The 12921-nt window shown below is 42.3% G+C and overlaps 1 protein-coding gene across 5 annotated transcripts in view; it reads left to right on the forward strand.

The window, feature by feature from the left end:
• KIAA0319 (KIAA0319 ortholog) overlaps positions 1–12921 on the forward strand; it is a 54993-nt gene that overhangs the window by 10100 nt on the left and 31972 nt on the right. For 4 of the 5 annotated variants that reach the window (XM_019613698.2, XM_019613695.2, XM_010708288.3 and 1 more), the window contains exons 2-4: positions 573–691; positions 860–1014; positions 10861–11597. In XM_019613698.2, the coding sequence (XP_019469243.1) occupies positions 966–1014; positions 10861–11597 (786 nt within the window). In that variant the 5' untranslated portion in view covers positions 573–691; positions 860–965. The remainder of the gene's footprint in view (positions 1–572; positions 692–859; positions 1015–10860; positions 11598–12921) is intronic. The other variant, XM_019613697.2, reaches the window with a different exon arrangement.

The raw sequence follows: 12921 nt of genomic DNA on the forward strand, positions 1-12921 counted from the left end.
TTTTTTGTGCATAGAATTAAACTCTAATTGTGTGACTTAAAGATAAATTGAGAGACCAACTTTCTCTTCAGTGTTCTGACTGCTTTGCAGCTGCCCTTAAGAAAGAGTCTTCTGCTGTTATTGGTTAAAACAAAGGTTACAAATGTCAAGTTATATTTTAAAGGAAGTATCAGTTTTTGGGGAAATTAATGCTAGTCTTCTCTGGTTTTGCGGAGACCTTGCTGTAAGTCTTATCTTTTTGTACTTGGGATTTGTTTTTGTTTTACTCTTTTCTTTTTCTTTTTTTTTTAAGGCTGTTCAATAACTGTAGCTAATGTGCAGGGTCCGTGATCATTTTTTTCCTGCTTTAGTATTTGTTTCCCTCATTTGGGAAAACTTCGCACTCTTTGTCAGGATGCTACCTTTGAAATTCTGGATAAGTATCTACTTGCACTACCTTGATAGCTGGGAGGGAATAGCTTGAATGCTGCCTTGGGAGCTGACTTGACACCATGTAGATTCTCAGCATGGATGATACTGTCTGTGGTTCTTCAGTTAAGAGTCCCTGCCAGTTTCCATTTAAATCCTCACAGAAAAAAGCAGGATCTGACTATCCAGATGATCAGCCAGAATATTTGTGATTTTGGAGGTACAGGAGCCCAACCATGCAAGTCTGGAATGTTTCAGTATCTACAGAGAATGTGACTTCCAGGTCAGTATTTTTGTTCTGTTTCTTCAGCTTGCTTCATCTACTGTATAATCAGTCAAGAAGTCGGGAAATAATAATGAAGTCTGCATTTAACCTGTCTGTTTGCTTTTACAGTGATGTTCTAATTAATGCTCACATCTGACCCATTTCTTCCTGTCCTGTTTGTTGCAGTGCTTTACGGCCGTAGCAGAGCATTAAATGATCTTAGAGGAAGCAAGCATTAAGTGATTTCCGCACAGCTGGTCAGAAAAGCAGTTGTCTGCCTTCTCAGTGCAGCATGGCATTTGGTCTTGGTGCTTTTTGCCTGCTACTATGGGCAATAACAGGTAGGAGCTTCCTTCTTTTGTTTCTGAGTCACGCAGGGCGAGTGAAGCAACTGCTTCTGGAGTGTATGTGGATGAATAAATAAAATGTGAATATGGCAAGAGTTAAGAAACCTTGTAGCTCCTCAGTGAGTTCTCACAAGTACAGCTTTGTATCTAGCTGCTCATTGCCCTGAGGGAATGCAGTTTTGGGGGGTGGTTTGTTGCCTGTTTCAAGAGGACTGGTTCTAATTGGGTGCGTGAGGGAAGAGGGGATTAGAGGGAGAGTGCCAAGAGTTTCCTTTCTCTTTCTCTTTCAGGACAACAGTTTAGCAATAATGTATTGCTTGTGGTCTAAGCTTTTTTTTTTTTTTAATTCTGGGGCATTATGGGACAGTTGATTTATGAGAAGCATTTGTTCATATTTTCCACCTACCCATCTCCTCTTCAGGCATGTATTTCTTTTAAAAGACCACAGGAAAGTCCTTTAAGTTTCTACTTGAGCCTCAGAAATACATCCATAACTTCCATAATCAGACAGATGAAGAATGGGTGGCTTGATATCCAGGTAGAAACCAGTAATGGGTAGTTTCCCTCAGGGATCTGCACTGGGACTTGAATGTTTATCAGCAACAAGTACAGCGGGACTGACTGCAATCTCAGCATGTCTGTGAACAGCACTAAGCTGAGTGGTGTGTTCAGCACCCTGGAGGGAAGGAATGCCATCCACAGGGATCTGGACAGGGTTGAGAGGTGAGCCTGTGTAAACAGAATGCATTTCAACAAGGCCAAGGTAAGGTCCTATACCTTGGTCAGGGCAGTTCCAAACATGAATACAGGCTATGCAATGAGTGGATTGACAGCAGACCTGCAGAGGAGGGCTTGAGGGTACTGTGATGTGAAACTGAATATGAGCTGGCATTGCGCACTTTCTGCCTAGAAAGCAAATTGTATCCTGGGCTGCATCAAAAGAAGTGTAGCTAGCAGGAAGAAATTCTCTCCTTTTACTCTACTTTCATAAGACTCCATGGGCAATACTGTCTTCAGCTTTGAAGCTCCTTGTGCTAGGTGAATGTGTACCTTATGCATTGAGTCCAGAGGAGGCCACAAGGATCATCAAACAGCTGGAGTGCCTCTTCCATGAGGAAAGGCTGAGAGAGTTGGAGTTGTTGAGCCCAGAGAATTGAAGGCTTCAGGGAGACCTCCCCTTTTGGTACCTAAAGGGGGCCTACAACAAAGCTGGATCGGGACCCTGTATCATTTGGAATTTGGAAAAAGGTGGTTGAGGGGGATGAACATTAACTACAGCTGTACTGGTAGCTGTCTTGCAGTAATCATTAAGCAAGCTTTTTAGGAGAACATACAGCTGAATGTAGGGGTTTTTGTTTATTTTTGGCGGGGTTTTTTGGTCAGTTTTCTTTTTTACTAAACAGTAAGTGTACACTTTTGTAAATAGATAATTACCTCTGTGATACTGCTATGGACCCTGTAGCAGATACTCAGTGTCTTGAGGTAGAGGAGAGAGGGCAGAGGGAAGTGAAGAAACAACCAAAAACCAACCAAATAAAAAATACACTCTTCAGTAAAAGGTAATAATGTGCAGTAAATGCTGAATATTGGTGTAAAGAAAGTCATAGTTATGTTTTCATTAACATGAGTTGCTAGCAGACTGAATATCCTCCATGTGCATATATAGAAAGTCTAGTTTTCCTTTTATGTCAATTTTGCTGCCTCCTCCTTATTTATCTGAGAACAAGACTGCTCAACTCAAACTGCTGTCTGTAGTCAAGCCTTTCCTTGTATCTCAGGTATGAGCACGCACAGTTTAGGGGCTAATATACAAGGGTGCTCTGAAAATAATGACTCCTATTTTATTATGTTGACCTGCAATGCCAGAGATGTATGTTGGTGGTACGGCAGTAAAGGTTGAACCTTCCTGCCAGTATTCTGTTACATTTTGTTCTCATTGAAAGATGGCAGCAGAGAGGCAGTCTGACAGAAATGGCATATGATGTGGAAGAGCACATGAAGCAAAGCGTGTTACTGAATTCCTCCATGGGGGGGGGAAAAAAGGCACCTCTTGACATTCCTCAATGCTTGCTGAACGTTTATGGAGCCCAAACAGTGGATGTGAGCACAGTGAAGCAGCAGGTGGAGTATTTCAGCTGTGGTGACAGTGATGTGAAAGGCGAGCTGTGTTCCAGACAGCCATGCACAGCTGTCACACCACAAAATGATTAGCTCTTCCCTTCGAATTGGTAGAGGAATCTGTACAGAGCTGAATATCACCTTCAATGCATTGAATACAAGATGGCAGAAAGAACACTGTATGCAAGTTTGTCAGGACCTACTGAAACAATAGGGGGCTGAAGGTGACAGTGTCCTGGATTGTATCATTGCTGGTGACAACATGTGTTGTCAGCACTGAGCCAGAGTCAAAGTGGCAGTCCATGAAGGGGTGGTGTGAATTCCCCATTGAAGTAAGAAGTTCAAGATGTAGCCCTCAGTGGGTGAAGTGATGTGCACTGTCTTTTGGTAAAGGAAAGTAGCAATCCTTCTGGATTTCCTAGAACTCTGACAAACCATTAACTCTGACTACTCCGTTGTGACTCTGATAAAGCTGAAGGCCTGAAAAAACCTTTCTCTTGTGATACAATAATGCCAGGTCCCATAGCAGTTTGAAGATAATGCAGCATATTGCCAATCTTGTCCTTCCACACCCACTGTAGAGTCCAGATTTGATGTCTTCCAATATCCTGTTGAGGATGTTGTTGCTCAGAGAACCAATCTTTCATCAGCCTCAACAGAACATTTTCCTAGCAACGACACTGTCATAGTGGCTATAAAACAGTGGATCAGCTCTACTGGTGCAGATTTTTATGAACGTGACATGCAGGCTCTTTTTCATCCCTGGCAGAAATGCACAGCTAATGGTGAGAACCATGTTGGGAAAATATTGTTTTGTAGCTGAGAGCTTGCTCTATCAAATAATGTTACTGTGGTCTTTGTATCAGTTGTAGCTTACAAGAAAATAAATAGGTTACTCCAAAAGTAATGTTTCCTATGTATTTGAGTATTATCCTTCCATTTAACATATTTCCATCTTGATTTCCTGGCATTGTCCATCCATTTAAGGTCAGCTCCGAACTGAAAGTTATCTGCTCTTTTTCCATGATCTGTTTGATGAAATATGTCAGTAGATGCTACCCATTATTACATCAAAAGAATGTTCTTTTTTGTGTATAGCTTTAAGTAAGATGAATTGTCCCAGGTTCAGGAAGCTGCTAGATGGGCATTCTGCAGTTTTTCTCTGTACTTGATGTTGTGCCTCTAAAGGCTATTTATTTTAGGAAAGGGAAAAAGAAATGCTGATGGAGGGAGACATGCAGGAAGGAAGGAGGAAGCTTAGGACCTCAATCACTTCGACTTTTTTTTTATTTTTTTAAATCGGGCATCCTTTTCCACAGGTAATGAGGAAGCAGTATTTAATATAAGAAAGGTTTGACTATTGCATCTTTGAGAGGACAAGAAAAACAGGCTTATTAGTGAATATCTTCAGAAGAATACTGAATAATATGCTTTAGTTTTTCAAAAGGAATTAATGTGGGCTACTGAGTACAAGAGACTCCTTTCAGTATTTCCAATGAGAGGTCACAGAAATGATGAAGGGTCTGAAGCATTTTGCCTGTACGAAAAGCTGAGAGAGTTGAGACTGTTCAGCCTGATGAAAAGATTGTTTGAGGGAGGAGGGATCTCTGTGTATCTGATGCAGCTGGGTGCCTAGAGAGGCTGGGGAGTCCTTCCCAAAAGACATGGGGCTGGGCACCTTATTCTGGGTGTCCCTGTTTGAAGTCTCTTCCAAACTGAACCATTTTGTGATACTCTCTCCTCTTACTAGCTGGCATTTGTCTGTGATGAGCTTTGGCTACTGGGTGGTTTTGATGCAAAACAAAACTAGACCAGTAGGCAGGTGACCTAATGGATAAAGACACTTATCAGTGACCTTGACTAATCTTTATGGTTTGTAAGAGACCTAAGATGGCTGTGGCAACAGGGATTAGTGCCTTATATTAGTGTTCCATATCTCTGTTGTGGTTTAACCTTCCAGGCAGGTCAGCACCACAGCCACTTATCCACCCTCCTCAAGTGGGATGGAGAAAAAAATCAGGGAGGTAAAAGAGTGAAACAGATTACTAGATAAAGCAGAATCTGCGTGGGCAAGCAATGCCAGGCATTTATTCATATACAGATACATTCAGCCACTTGTAGGAAGGCAGATCTCATCATGTGGAGCAGTTTCTTGAGAAGACAGACACTGGTACACTAAATGTTGCCTTGCTTCCTCTTTTTTCTTTTTTTTCCCCCCAGTGTATAACATCATTTGATTTGGAATATCATTTGGGGTCATCTGTCCTGGCATTTACCCTTCCTGGCTCCTTGTGCACCCCCAGGCTCTCTGCTGGCAGGGCAATAGAAAAGTAGAAAAGTCTAGCTCTGTGCAAGCACTGCTGAGCAGCAATTAAAAACATTGCTGAGTTATCATCACTGTTTTCACTACAAATCCAAAACACATCATAAGAGCCTGTATGGAGAGTATTAACTCTATCCCAGCCAAGACCATGAACCTCTCTCACTCAGCACTTCATGCTGTATGAATGCATGACTTCCTAGATCTATGGATGTAGCTCATAATTTCTACAGGCATTCCTTATTTCAGTTTCATTCCACTGGATTATGTCCATTCACTGAAGAAATTAGCTTACACTGGAATAGATTTAAATCATTCTGAGCATTAATAAAATTTATATATATATATATATATTTCCTATCTATGAATAAAGACTAAATTTAAACTTCCCTGTTAACTGGACTGATCTATGCACAGGTATCTCTCATAGAGAGAAGATGCTGCATCCCACAGGAATGACAGTTTATTTTGCAGCTGGGAATTCAGTCTAGTTCCCCTCTTAAACAGGTATATGCTAACCTTGTATTTAAGACAGACCTTGCATAGCAGCGTTACTGAAATGCATTTATGCATCTTTAAGAGTGCACAAATTCTCATGGCAGAGTATGAGATTTCACATATTATTTGTTTATACTGTGGTGCTTTATTCTTGGATTAGCAACTGCAACAAAAGCACAAGGATAAATCAGTAGGTATCTGCCAATATAGGTTTTGTGTACTCTAGTCTTTTGTTTTCCTCCATGTAGTCCACTTATTATTACATCACATCCCTTTATTTAGAAATACATTCTCCTAGACTGTGTTCAAGGCCATCATTTTTAAACATGCTTGGCTACTGTTAGTCATGGGCTTTGTGAGGAGGAAGGTGAATAAACATTTCTTCCCACATATGCACCAGTGAGCCAAAGGCTGAGTGTCAAAGGACATTTTCTTTTACATCAAAGACACTCACATGTTAGCCAAAAGCCACTGCACATAAATAAATGCATCTAAATAAGAGGGAAGAGTAGCACAACACGGTTTAGTTTGGAAGGGACCTCTAAAGTCATCTGGTACAGCACCCTCTGCTCAAGCAGGGAAACCCAGAATAGAGTGTCCAGGCAGCTTTTGGAAATCTCCAAGGAGAAGTTCTTCACAGCCTCTCTGCGGATACTGTGCCAGTGCTTTCTCATCCACGTAGCTCAAAAATGCTTCCTGGTATTCAGAAGGCCCTTCCTGTATTCTTGGTACTAGGCACCACTGAAAAAAGCATGGGTCTATCCTCTTTGTGCTCTCCCTTCAGGTATTTATAGACATTGATAACATCCCTCTTAAGACTCCTCTATGCTGAACACTCCCAAGTCTCTCAGCCTTTCCACATAGGTGAGATGCTTCAGTTCCTTCATCACCTTTGTGGCCCTTCTTTGGCCTCTCTAGTAGCTCCATGTCCACTCTTTTGGGGAGCTTAGAACTGGACATAGTACTCCAGGTGTAGCCTCTCCAATATTGACTTAGAGAGGAAGGATTACCTGCCATGAATACTTTGCCCAATGCAGTCCAGGTTATCATTCGCTTTGGCAGCAAGAGTGTGTTGCTACCTCACGTTCAACTTGGTGTCTGCAAGGACTCCCAGGTCCTTTTCTGCAGAGCTGCTTTCTATATGGAGCATTCCCCATATGAGCTGATGTCTGATGTTGTTCCTTCCCTTATGAAAAACATGACATTTCTCTTCACTGAACTTGATGATGTTCAGCCTGTTTCTCTAGCCTGTGACCCTATGACATATCAGACACTCCTGCCAGTTTTGTGCCACTCTAAACTTGCCATGAGCACGCTTCTCCATCATCCAGGTCATTAAATGAAGGTAGAAGATTTGTATTCATCCCTGGACTATGTTGTTCGTTACTGGCCTCCAACTAACCTGTACACCAGTGACTGCTACTCTCTGGGCTATTCAGGCAGTTTTCAGTCCCCCTCACTACCTGCTCATCTAGCTTATACTTCATTAGCTATGCTATGAGGGGGACAGTGTCCAAGGCCTTATTGAAGTCTGGGAAGGCAATATACACTGCTCTCACTTGAACCATTTGGCTTTTAGTTTGATTATAGAAGCTCATTAGATTGGTAAGGTATGATTTCCCCTTGGTGAATCCATGCTGACTGTTCCTTATGACTTTACTGTCCTTTATGTGCTTGGTTTCCAGGATTATCTCCATCACCTTCCCAGATGTTGAGGTGAGGCTGACTGTCCTGTAGTTCCATAGGTCCTCCTTGTCATTGCTGAAGATAGAAGAGGCATTTACTTTCTTTCAGTCTTCCTACACTTCTTCTCATTGCAATCAAGCAAAGACTGTAGATAGTGGCCTAAGAATGATATTTGCCAGCTCCCTCAGTTCTCATGAGTACACCTCATCAAGGTCTACAGACTTGCATATGTCCAGATTACTTAAGTGTTCCTTGACCTGATCATCTACCAACAAGGGTGCATATTCCTTGCCTTTCCCCTAGACTCTGAGACTCTGACCTCACAGGACTTTTAGCTGTCCTGTGTTTTCCCTGCTTTGTTCAGTGAAGGTCCCAAATTTTCCCTAGTCTTCCTTTTGATATTGATGTACTTGAAGAAGCTCTTGACTTTCCTGTCCAGATTAAATTTCTCTTTTAACCTTAGCTCTCCAAACTTGATTTCTGCATGCTCCAACAGTGTCTCTGTATTCGTTCTAGGTAACCTATCCTTTCTTTCACCCTCAGTATGCTTCCTTTTTGTGTTTGAGTCACGAGCTTGTTGTTCATCCATGAAGGCATTCAGTCGTTTTTGCCTGGCTTCCTGCTCACTGAGATAGACTGCTCTTGAGTTTTGAGGAGGTGATCCTGGAATATTAACCAGCCTTCTTGGGCCCCTCATCCCTGCAGGATCTTATTCCACAATACTCTTCCAAGAAGATCTTTGAAGAGGCCAAAGTCTGCTGTCCTGAAAGTGTTGTGAGCTTGCTATTAAGCTTTCTTTCTCCCTGCTCTGAGGATCCTACATTCCACCATCTCATGGTCACTGCACATAACACCACCTCTGGCCTTTGCATTCCCAACAAGTTCCTTGGTGTGAGTGTGAGGTCCAGCAAAGCACCTCTTCTTATTGGCATTTCTCACTTTGGAGGAGATAGTTGTCATCAGTGCACTCCAGGAACGTCCTCGATTACTTCTGTCTGAGTGCGTTGCCCTTCCAACAAATACTGAGGTTGTTGAAGTCCTCTGTAAATCCTATGAGCATAAGGTTGCTCTCTGTAGAGTCTGAAGAGGCTGAGCCCCAGCTCACTACACCCCCCTTCAGTTAGTTATTGAGAGCAATAAGGTCTCCCCTGAGCCTCCTCCAGACTAGACAATCTCAGCTCATAAGGCTTGTGCTCCAGGCCCCTCACCAGCTTCATTGCCCTTGTCTGCACATGCTCCTCAATGGCTGCTCCCCCCTCCTTGTTTTCTCAGCCTGTCCTTCTTTAAGAGCCTGCAATGCTCTTTTGCAACATTCTACTTTTAACAGCTGTCCCACCATGTCTCTGTCTTCCCAAAAATATTTTAGCCCTGCTACTACAACAGATCTCTTCACTCATCTTGCTTAATCCCCATACTGTACGGGTTAATGTACAAGCCCTTCAGAGAAGAACTCCAGCATTTTAATCTAAAGCTCCTCTGGGTGCCCTGTCTGAAGTTGAGCAGTCAACTTAAAGGAATGATTTGTGATGGCAAGTCAGAGTCTTTGCAAAGGCCTCGTATTCTTGGAGATGAAAAGGACTCTGGAAGAAGAGGATGTTTTTTATTTTTCCTCACCCCAAATAGCTTGCTCTGCAAAACCATCATAAAGTCTCACCCTTTCTATTCCTCTGTTATGTTATCAGAGCAGAGCAGAGGAGAGGAGAAAGAAGTCAGTGGCTGGATGGTGAGGTGTCCAGTCAGCTTGTCCAGTATGTGTGTGTGTATATGTGTGTATTTTGCAGTAGCCTATCTTGCACACTATGCATTCATTCCAGATAAATGTGGTACTACACAGATAGTTCAGTAGTTGTATTTCCAGTCTATATTGGTAGCGTGTTGTGCAGGAACATACTGCAGTCCAGCTCAGAGATGAGTTAACTATGGTATGGTTGTTGGATACCGTTTCATTGGGATGCCCCATCCCTAGAGGTGTTCAAGGCCAGATTGGATGGGGCCCTGGGCAACCTGGTCTAGTATTAAATGTGGAGGTTGGTGGCCCTGCATGTGGCAGGGGGGTTGGAGATTCATGATCCTTGGGGTCCCTTCCAACCCTGGCCATTCTGTGATTCTGTTCACGTGTCCAAGGAGTAATTGCATCTCCTCAGGGCTCTGGGTCATGCTCAGACCTAACTCCTACTGCTGACCTGTCTCTGCTCCCTGATTTCACTTTTCTTCCCCATCAGTTCTACAGATTTGAGCTGGAATCCATTAGTTAAACAGTCTTTTTCCTATGCTATCACTAATAACGCATTTTCTGCCAGCAGAACTCACTTAATAATCATGTTATGACGTGCAAGGCAGGCAGGTCAAACACTGTCCTCCATTACTGTGTTAGTTCCACAGTAGTGGCATCGTGTTTTCATGGCTGAGTTAACAAGCCTGATTGAAAACAACGCTAAAAAGAATTGCTGGTTTTACTCAGCAATTTTTTGAAGCACGATCAGATTCTTCAAGTTGAATTTTGGAGAGATTTTGAACAGCAGTTATAACATATGGAATAAAAAGATGTAGAAAAAGATATACATTATGTTGATTCATGCTCAGTTTAAACACTTCACACTCATGGTCTCTGATGCTCTATGAAAATCTAGTGTCATTCCTTCCTTTGCAGTGGAAGTGTAAGTATTCTCTCCATGGGAGCAAGCTCTTGGGATTCCTCATAAAATGGTTAAAGCTGCAAATTTGGGGAATTCCCCTCCCTATCTCTGGAGGTTTTATAGTTAGTCCAGCAATGATGTTGATGTGGGTGACCTTTCATGAAGTTCAAGTGAGATATCTGGTGTCTCAAACATGAATCCTAGCTGCTTTCTTTCTCAGTTGGAGCAATGACTTGTAACTGCCTTGTTGTTTTTTTTGTTTTTTTTTTTTAATAGCAACGTTTTCTGTGAAACGTTTGTTTTTTTTTCCTCTTCCCTGCTCTGTTCTTGCTTATAGAAGCACACCTAACTTTGATCTCTTAGTGATGGCATTTGTATCAAATGAATAAGGGAGACTTTGTAAAATACATTAAGATCCTACATTGAGAAATCGCACTCAGTACAAGTGCTGCAAATGAGTTTATTAAAGTTGGGTACTATCTGCCTTTATCTTGTCTCCTGTCATAAGCCCCTTTGGGTTATAGAAAACAATATTATGTTTTTATTGTAGTGTTGTTCTTCATGCTGGTGTTGTTGTTCCAGGTTCCCATTGTGAGCAGTGCAGAGAAGGAGCCACGTATTCAAGTGCAGTAATATCTCCCAACTTAGAAACCACTAAAATTTTGCGAGTCCCTCATGCTACATCAGTGTCTGAATGCATCACGGCGTGCTGTGACCTCTCTGGTTGTGACTTGTCGTGGATGTTTGAACGGCGCTGTTACATTGTGAACTGCCAGCGCAAAGAGAACTGTGAACCTAAAACAATTGAGACGGTAAAGTCCTATCTAACATTTGTGCTGAGACCTTCTCAGAGGCCAGCCTCACTGCTGGGATTTGGGCAGGTGATCCCAAGCATGGTGCATTCTGTGGGACGTCAGAATGAGCCATCTGAGGAAGTGTCTTTTCTTGGCAAAGAACTCAGCCTTGAGGAGATACCTGAATACATAGATGATTATAAAGATTTGGAGCAGGACCCCTTTCAAGTGAGCCTCAAACATGAACAGAAGGAGAGCACGGATTATGCTGACTGGGGCCTGATGGTAGCAGGTGAAAATGGCTTCAACACTTCAGTCAGCGACAATGGAGATAACCAGGAAGAGGAAGCTGGAAAGGTCAAAAGCCTTCTAAGTAAAAACACATCTGAATTGAGCTCTGTCAGTGAACACTCCACAGAGAGGTTGTCTTCTCTCCCAGAGATTACACCGTTCCCTGGGAAGACATATGAAAGCAGAGCAGCTGTTGAGATGCTTATGCAGCCTGCCAATGCTTTGCAAGAAAAGGTATGTGTTCCTCTTGAGAAGCAGGCAAGTGATGCCACTCAACAGTTGTTTTGTTCAACGTATCAAACAAGCTTCTTGTTTTGTAACATAACTCTGAAACTCGAGTGAGTTACAGTTCATTACGGTGTAGAAAAGACTGAAGTGGAGAGGGTTGTCTTAATAGGCAGATGAATCACTGAAGCACACTTCTCTTTCAGATGATGAAGAGCAGGACTGTTTCAAAGACCTTGTTGGGTTTCTTTGGAAGTATTCTGATGACAAGGCTTGAACCTGGTATAAGAGGACTGGTTTGGTGTTCTGCCCTTCTGTCACTTGATGTTTCAATTACAAGTCATAAGCTTAGCAATGGTAGTGGTCCTGCCAGCATCCAAAGGCCAAGACTAGTAAACATAAGTTCCTCCATCGATAAAATCTTGTTCTATAGGATTCATGTTAGTAAATGCCTAAAGTAGTGTTTTAGATGTAATAGAGCTGAATAAATAGCTTTTATAATGCTTTTAGAGCATGAAAGAGGGGCAAGGTTTATAAGAAGGGACAGTGTTGGTTGTTTTGTTGGTTTGTTGGTATTTTTTTGGACCACAGTAGAATAAACTGGGTAAATTTCTGTTCTCAGAATCCTTTTCTAGTGTCTGGTAATAAGAAAAGCCAAAGTTAAAATCTGTTAAGTACTTTAAACCTAATGTAGCTATCTAAGAAAGATGCACCTATTCCCTACATATATTAGCAGATTTGATCAGTTCTAAATGGTGTCTGGCTCCATGAGAACAGAATGGGATCAGTGGAAAAGTTGGAACAGGCTGTAAAGTCAGCATCTGCTGCATTTGTCATGCCTCAGAGGAAATCAAGCAGTGTTGTCTGGATTTCCCTTAATTCCAACAGGTTTTGTAACCAACAGCTGCCTTTCTCTTGGTGTAAAAATGCCAATTTTTTTTGCTATTGCTGTAGGGAAGAAAAAGATAAGTGAAGAAGGCAACTGAGGTTCTTGGAGGGAATGATTGAAATGGCAGAAGTGTGTGTGTGTTGAAAACTGCAAGTTTATTGAGACTTGAGATACAGTCTAGCTGAGATACCATCATAGCCTAGAAGTAGGTGTAGATGATCTCCAGAGGTCCCTTCCAGAGGCTGCACAGATAGGCATCCAGGCAGGTCTTGAATATCTCCAGAGAAGGAGAATTCACAACCCACCTCGACAGCCTGTTCCAGTGCTCCCTCCCTCCTTCCTGTTCCCTCACTGTGAAGAATTTCCTTTGCATATTGGTGCAGAACATCCTATGCTCCAGTTTATGGCCATTTCCCCTTCTCCTGTCCCCACAGACCACTGAAA

The sequence above is a fragment of the Meleagris gallopavo genome, chromosome 3 (assembly GCF_000146605.3).
Source record: "Meleagris gallopavo isolate NT-WF06-2002-E0010 breed Aviagen turkey brand Nicholas breeding stock chromosome 3, Turkey_5.1, whole genome shotgun sequence".
NCBI lineage: Eukaryota > Metazoa > Chordata > Aves > Galliformes > Phasianidae > Meleagris > Meleagris gallopavo.